The sequence below is a fragment of the Cynoglossus semilaevis genome, chromosome 15 (genome assembly GCF_000523025.1).
Source record: "Cynoglossus semilaevis isolate Cse_v1.0 chromosome 15, Cse_v1.0, whole genome shotgun sequence".
Lineage (NCBI taxonomy): Eukaryota > Metazoa > Chordata > Actinopteri > Pleuronectiformes > Cynoglossidae > Cynoglossus > Cynoglossus semilaevis.
In genome coordinates this window covers 20,007,365-20,014,769 of record NC_024321.1, presented here as the reverse complement: position 1 = coordinate 20,014,769, position 7,405 = coordinate 20,007,365, and the positions used below count along the sequence as shown (strand labels likewise).

At 49.8% G+C, this 7,405-nt stretch overlaps 1 protein-coding gene across 2 annotated transcripts in view; it reads right to left on the bottom strand.

Annotated features, from left to right (window-relative positions):
• Positions 1 to 6: 6 nt before the first annotated feature.
• LOC103391431 (storkhead-box protein 2-like) overlaps positions 7 to 7,405 on the bottom strand; it is a 12,001-nt gene continuing 4,602 nt past the window's right edge. The window contains exons 2-5 of one of the 2 annotated variants that reach the window (XM_025063192.1): positions 5,100 to 5,252; positions 3,784 to 4,046; positions 1,217 to 3,375; positions 7 to 672 (exon numbers count right to left, since the gene is read on the bottom strand). In XM_025063192.1, coding sequence (XP_024918960.1) covers positions 468 to 672; positions 1,217 to 3,375; positions 3,784 to 4,046; positions 5,100 to 5,252 — 2,780 coding nt within the window. In that variant the 3' untranslated portion in view covers positions 7 to 467. Of the gene's footprint in view, positions 673 to 1,216; positions 3,428 to 3,783; positions 4,047 to 5,099; positions 5,253 to 7,405 lie in introns of both variants that reach the window. The other variant, XM_025063191.1, reaches the window with a different exon arrangement.

Genomic DNA, 7,405 nt, shown 5'->3' with positions numbered 1-7,405 from the left:
GATCAATTCTGGCTTTAAAACTCAGTATGTCTGACAGTGAAGAGGGCTGACAGTTAAACAACAGCGTGCGTGCGTGTGTGTGTGTGCGTGTGTTGCCGTCAGTAACAGAAGTAAACACAACTATGTCACTAAAAATGAACTGATGTGAAGCAGCTGGACCTGGAGTGGAAACAACATAACCTGAGTTTACAGTCTTCTCTCTATCTCACACACACACACACACACACGTGCACACACACACACACACACAGTGTATGTAAGTGAAGTAATCCAACAGCACTGTTGACCTGTACAACGACACGGTGGAGAATCTGCCCAGTGGCCTGTGTGTGTGTGGCTTTCATAGAGGGAAGGGGCAGTGAACCAGTCACAACTGTGTCTGTTCAGTCCGTGTGGTGTCTTCCTATTGAATATGCCCTCCCACCCCCAGTTGCTCATGGCCCCCGCTCCGAACCCCAGTTCAGCCTCTAGACGCTGGTGATGGATGCGAGGCAGGCGCTGGGCTTCTGCAGCTTCTCTGGCTGAGAACCAGCAGCTTCTGTGATGGTGTGGAAGGAGAAGGGGGGGCCACTGCCGCTGGTGATGCCGAGGTGTCCGGGACTCAATGCCAGGTTTTGCCGACGATTACTCTCCACTATTGAAGAGGTGTTAGAAGCTAGACTCTCCCTGGTCCTGTAGGGGGCAGACACACACGATGACCAAACATAAGAAAAACAAAGAAGAACAGAGTGGCTTGAAAAGAGACTCTTCTTCTACTGCCCTCTGTGGTGTCCTGAGTGTCCTACAACCAACTGGTATAAAAGAAAGACAAAGTAGTAAAACTCAGTGACACAGGTCAGACATCTTTGACCATGTCCACGTCCTGGAACCTTTTTAAAATCATCAGAAAAAAAAAAACTAAAAAAGACCTCTCTCACACACGCACGCACGCACGCAAGTCAGGTGTTCTTCAGTCAATAAAACAGTTCTCAATTCAGTTCAAGTTCTTTCAAAATACATTTTCTGGTGCCTGTAGTGAAGGACTAAAGGAATATTCCTGACCTTAGCTTTATTGAACATGCTTAACGTGCTAACATAACCTGCAGACTTACACGAACACTTCTGATCATGATTCTGATCATTTCTGATGTTCTTTTTAGAATTAACACCAACAAGCAGGTTCTACAGCAGGGTTCTGATTCTGTTCTCTACTTAGAAAGCTGTGACATGTTCTCACCGTGGTGAATTGAATCCACTGTCCACTGTCACGGAGCTGGAGTCCATACTGTCCAGTCTAGCAGAATGGGCCGACTGCTGGTTTTGATTTGAATCTGGAAGGTTGTCTTTAGCACCAGGAAAGGTGAGGGTTCTTTCAAACCTCCTCTGCAGATCCCGCTCCTTCTCTCTCTCCAACAACCACTGCATGGTCCCTGCTCCCTCTCGCAGCCCGACCATACCTCCTCTACTTTTCTCCCCTTCCCCTCGACTTTTCCCCCCAACTTCCTCAAGTTCATCGTCGTCTGAAACATTGTAGTAGTCAAAGGACACCTCAGCAGCACTAGTAGTGGGTTCACTCCCCTGTTGGGGGGCAGAAGGTGTTGCCACTAGAGGTTTAGGAGAATCAAAGGCCTCCTGGGAATCAAGTGCATCACAGGACATGGAGAGAATAGTTTGGGTGAGTGCTGGAGGCTTTCTTAGTGAGCTGTAGCCTGGCAGCGGGAGGCTGGGGGGAGGTTTGAAGAGTGTGTCTTTACTGAAAATCTCCTTACATTTGTCCTGAACAGAGGGGACGCTGTGAGGAGTCCGTCCATTAGGAAGAGGAGGGTCAGGGACAATAAGAGGTATGGGAGGCAGGCTACCTCCTATTGGCCCCAACTTCAGGTCGTCCTTTAGTTCTTGAGGGTGAGGAGTTTGTCTGTCTGTTTGCCTCTCAGTATTGCCTACTTTCAGTCCATCGTGACTATTTTTGCCAACAGTTCCAAGTGTGTTCGATGCGGTGAGAACAGCCTCAGAAGAACCAGAACACTGGAAGTAATCGTCCGGAGGCGCAGCAGCAGGCAGTGGTTTTGGTGAGTATGCCGGCAGACTGTCCCTACTTCTAGTCTTCTCTAAGCTCCTGCCTCCATCCAATCCTAGAGAGTCTGCAGGAAGCTTGGCCAAAGGCGGCGTGGCATGAACGTAGTGAGAAGAACTCTGGTTAGCTCGCAGGGAGCCGTCGTCCGTATAATACCGACTCCTGTCGTCATAGTAGTCCGGTGGTCCGGCCAGGCCTGCTCCCAGGGGTCCTTTGGAATTGTCCATGGACCTGGAACGTTCCTTGGCCTTGTCGCTCCGTTCATTTCTGGACTTTCTCTCCTGCGTATGGGAATGCGAGCGGTGAACTTTGGAGTGGTGAGCTGATGGGCCGTGGCTGGGCTCAGGGAAAGGCATCTCAGTGCGTCGCTTGGCGAGCTCTCCAGACACGTCCCACTCAGGTGTAACAGGGAGATGGGAGGAGTCAAGGATGTTAGGGTTGCTGTGCGCCAGGTGAAGCCGTGCTCGCTGACGCTCCATGGCTAAGGCGTGTTCTCTTGGTGAGCGAGCCAGTGAGGAAGAGTAGGCCCGATAGTCCCGATCCGCTAGCTCCAGGTGAGAGCCATCACTGGGTTCGCCATGGGAAACCCTCGTCTTGCTATGAGAGCGGTTAAATCTGGCCTGGGACTGCTTTCTATGTCTACCTCCACTTCTCCTGCTCCTGGAGCTCTGATTGGCCGATGAGGCTTTGTTTCTCTGAGCACGTTCTTCTTCGAGACGCTTCATAACTGCCGTGTGTCGTGCAAGGTTCTCCACAGTAAGGTCGGGATTGATCCTACGGATGATCTCCATCTCGACTTGACGTGGCAGCTGGCTGGGGGCCTCTTCATCATGGAGGGGCCACTCCTCAGGGGGAAACTGTGCAGAAAAAGTGGCCAATTGTTTTGCCTTGTCTCTCTTAAAGCTTAAACGAAAAAGCTTCAAACCAAACTTTCGGCTGCCGGTACCACTTCCTACGCTGGTTTGTTTCTCTGACTCTGCAGATCCCACTCCCCCTCCACCGCTGCCTCCCCCTCCTCGGTGCTTGGTTAGAGTATCCGTCTTGAAGGCAAAGCCAAGGGAGTTTCGGCTCTTCTCTGTGGAACCTCCCGTTTGTTGTGGAGGTGTCTGTGGGGAACGGGGGGATGAGAACGCCTCCCTGTGGTCTTTAGGCGATCGGCGCTGTAAGGTGGTGTGGTGACTGGGTGGGTCTTCCCCACGATAAGGGGTGGTATGGTAGGAATCTCCCCCACTGTGGTTTTGGCCGAACTTCTGGTGTGTTCTCTCTCGCACTCCTCCAGAGGTGGATGGGGTGATGGTGCCAGAAAGAGGAGACGTGCACTGGGTCTGCTGATGCTGCTGCGGGTTCTGAAGTTGCTGCTGCTGCTGCTGCTGCTGCTGCTGCTGCTGCTGCTGCTGCTGCTGCTGCTGCTGCTGCTGCTGCTGCTGCTGCTGCTGCTGCTGCTGCTGCTGCTGCTGCTGCTGCTGCTGCTGCTGCTGCTGCTGCTGCTGCTGCTGCTGCTGCTGCTGCTGCTGCTGCTGCTGCTGCTGCTGCTGCTGCTGCTGCTGCTGCTGCTGCTGCTGCTGCTGCTGCTGCTGCTGCTGCTGCTGCTGCTGCTGCTGCTGCTGCTGCTGCTGCTGCTGCTGCTGCTGCTGCTGCTGCTGCTGCTGCTGCTGCTGCTGCTGCTGCTGCTGCTGCTGCTGCTGCTGCTGCTGCTGCTGCTGCTGCTGCTGCTGCTGCTGCTGCTGCTGCTGCTGCTGCTGCTGCTGCTGCTGCTGCTGCTGCTGCTGCTGCTGCTGCTGCTGCTGCTGCTGCTGCTGCTGCTGCTGCTGCCGCTCAACAGATCTATCTTCTAGGTGATACCACTTGGAGCTGGTTCTGATTAGGCTTGGGGTGATGAAGTAAGTCTGGGGAGTTACAATAAAATATCCGTCTGATGTCGGGTAGATCTTCCGCTCACGCACCAGCATGCTAAGTGTGTGGTGGAGAACCTCCTCCGTTGGTGTGGGAACACCTAAAAGAGTGAGAGATCAACAGTTAAGATATTTGGTTTCTTGTTTAGATACACTGTTTGTTTTCAAGTAGAAAATTCAAAAAATATTTGAATGGAGTCAGTTTGACCTTAAACTGAAAAGGAATTGATAATAGAACCAGGGTCTTAGCATAAGCAACTCGAGCTGATCACATGATCAGCTACTGATGAAAACTAAAGCAGTTCAACAAATGATCAAGTGGAAAAGTCTTGTTTTATTAACAGCAAGTAAAAAGTACATCACTGTATTCACTCTTGTTGTTGTTGTAAACACAACTGTTTATGATCCCGTGGTGAGAGAAAAGAACACATTTTTATTTTCTACTTTTTATTCTCAAACATCAAATTATTTCTCTCTTCTCCACACAGCCGTCTTTCTCCGAGCCACTCCACCGTCGTCAGCAGTCTGTCACTCTGGACCTATTACTGCCACTTACACTAGGTTCCAGTCTAGCCTGAATGATGCAACAGCATGGAGATACACTGACACCCCCCCCCCACACACACACACACACACACCGTAGCCTTAAACAGAATAAAAAACACGACTAAATCCTTTGTGTAGCCAAAAAAAACTTGAAACCATCACATTCAATTATTATTATTATTATTACTTTTTGCTGCAAATACCTGATCACACTTGACTGCACTGTACATTAGTGTTTAGTTTTGCACTTTATCTACACATGGGACAGCGAGAAAAGACATTTCGATTCCTTTGTATGTTTAGTACATGTGAAGAAATTGACAATAAAACTGACTTTGACTTCAATTCTTCTGTCATTTAAGACTAACTAGTAAATCTCACCTTCATTTTTCAAAGGGAACCTGGGGGGGGGGGTGATAAGGTTCAATCTGTGTGTCTAAGTGACAACTAGTGTTAGTTAAACCTCGGGTGTTAACCAATTAAAAACAATTCAAACAGAACAAATATTTAAGGCTCTGATGCCAGCTTGGACAGATGACCACTGGAAATATAGCTATAGCTTTATACATATATTAAAATAGTTCAAGAGGTGAAGGTGGTGGTGTTACCTGGAAAACATGTCTGCAGGTGTTCAGTAAGAGCCTCCTGAGTGACAGGCTTGTGGGCGGAGTTCATAGCAGAGATAGCCAATAGCAGTACCTCTCCCAAAGGGATGAACTGCGACTGGCTGATGGGGGACATACTGATGGGTGACACATCACCTGAGGGGAGACAGAAATCAATGAATACAGGTTGGAGTTTCAATCCAATCATGTTCTGTGAACATAGTTCACCGTGGTGACATCACCGGGGTGACATCACCGTGGTGACATCACCGTGTCTCAAATACCTGGTTATTCTGATGTGACATCACCGCATCACCGTGGTGACATCACCGTGTCTCAAATACCTGGTTATTCTGATAATAAAGGTTATGATGTGAATTGATTTCAATGGTGAACATGTTGACAGACAGAATAAAAAATGAACTCATGTGATCATTTTAGGGTTAAAACCCAAAAAACCCACTGGAGTGAAAGTTCAATACTACAAGATCATCAGGCAAAGACTGTGGAGTGTCTCCTTAGAAGACTTTTTACAGGTCATTAGCTGGAAGACAGCTAACCCCATCCTTGAGGACAGCTAGTGATTTAACTTCTGTATACTTTCTGTTTCTCAGGTCATGTCCCCAACACACTGACAGCAGTCCAACAGTGGACCACTAACTTTGGTCTGTGGGTGCAGACTAACATGTCCCCAGACCTGGACCTTCTAAGACTGTGCATCAGCACAAACACTTGTCTGGGACAGTCAGCGACAGTCGTCAGCAGCAGCAGCAGCAGCAGCTCGCGGCTCTACATTGACTAACACACAGTCAGTGGTGCTGAAGGAGAGGTAGTCCAGAGAAGGGAAGGAGAAAGGAGACAGAGAGAGGGATAATGGCGCTTTAACGGCTGGTCCTCCTCTTTTCCCCTCCCTCTCTCCCCCCCGGTAGTAAACAATCAGCCAGCCTCCTTTGTCCACAGACTTAAACCACACCCCCTCCTTTTGTCACGCTCCCCTCCCTCCTCCCTCACTCACCCAGTCTATGTCTTCATTTTATTTCTAGTGCTCTAAGGCTTCCTTATCTCTCTGCAGCAGCATCTCTGTCCTCCGTATATCAGTCAACACACTGTGTGTATCGGAGCACATACTCCGAATATCACAGAACGTACTCTGTGTATTACTGAATCCGTTTCTGATTCTTTCTCACTCTTGTCTCTCTGTGCAGCTGTGACGCTCAACTGCTAATGCTAACTAGCCCCCGCTGCTACAGGCTAATCAAAGAGACACTGACAGACAGGCAGACAGACAGGCAGGCAGACACGTACCTCGGATGGTAGTTCAACACTCTTTTAGGAGAAAAACAGTCCCATTTAAAATACTTTGCCGTCGGCTCAGGTCTTTCTCTAACACATTTCGTTTCTCCTCTCTCCCTCCCCCTTTCTCTCTCCTACTCTCCTACTCTCTCTCTCTCTCAGTCTCGGTCTCACACACACACGCACAAACATACGCTCACTCATGCACAGGCGTCGTCCTTCTCTGTTCTCACACACAAATGAACATTCAGTCAAGGGGCTACCCACAATCCCCTGCGCCACACAAAGACAAGGGGGTGTGACCAATCACATACCGCCTCACTCTGCAGCGTGTTTTTTTTCCTTCCTCCCTCACAGTGTAATGACCACAGACTCACTGACTGCTGGGTGGGCAGCCCACAGGGTTGCCGTGACAACGCATCCCCACTTGTTCTATGTTGCTATCACATAAGAACACGCACGCACACACGCACACACTACAGTTCCTACAACCAATGCCGTGTGTGTGTACTGTAAGCATGTGTGTGTCCGCAGCGGTGACAGCAGCTAGGTTCTGATGGGACCCAGTTAAAAAAGAGAAGTCACGGGGGTATGGGGAGGGAGGGGGGACACGGTGCTGACAGAAGCTTCCAGAATTATGAAAGAATAGCTGTATAAATAGCACACTGCAGGTCCTGTATACTGCCATGACAAGAAGTACCAGGACCTGCACATACTGCTCACTCTGCAGTACTGCATCTGTACTGCAAAAATTGGATTTAAGATACTTAGTACACAGGACAGAAGACTGTCTAACTGTCTGAGACTCCGCCTCAGACCTGTGGTGGCCTACAGTCACCGACTTGATTGACATGGTCGTCTTCCGGTCTTTTATTGGTCACTATGAGACCAGATTAACTTTTTCAAGAATGCTGCTGTGCTCAGAAACATAGCCCATTCACAAGTCACCCCCCCCCCCCCCCCCCCCCCCCCCCCCCCCCCCCCCTCTCCCTCTCCTTCCCCCCTCCCCCCCCCTC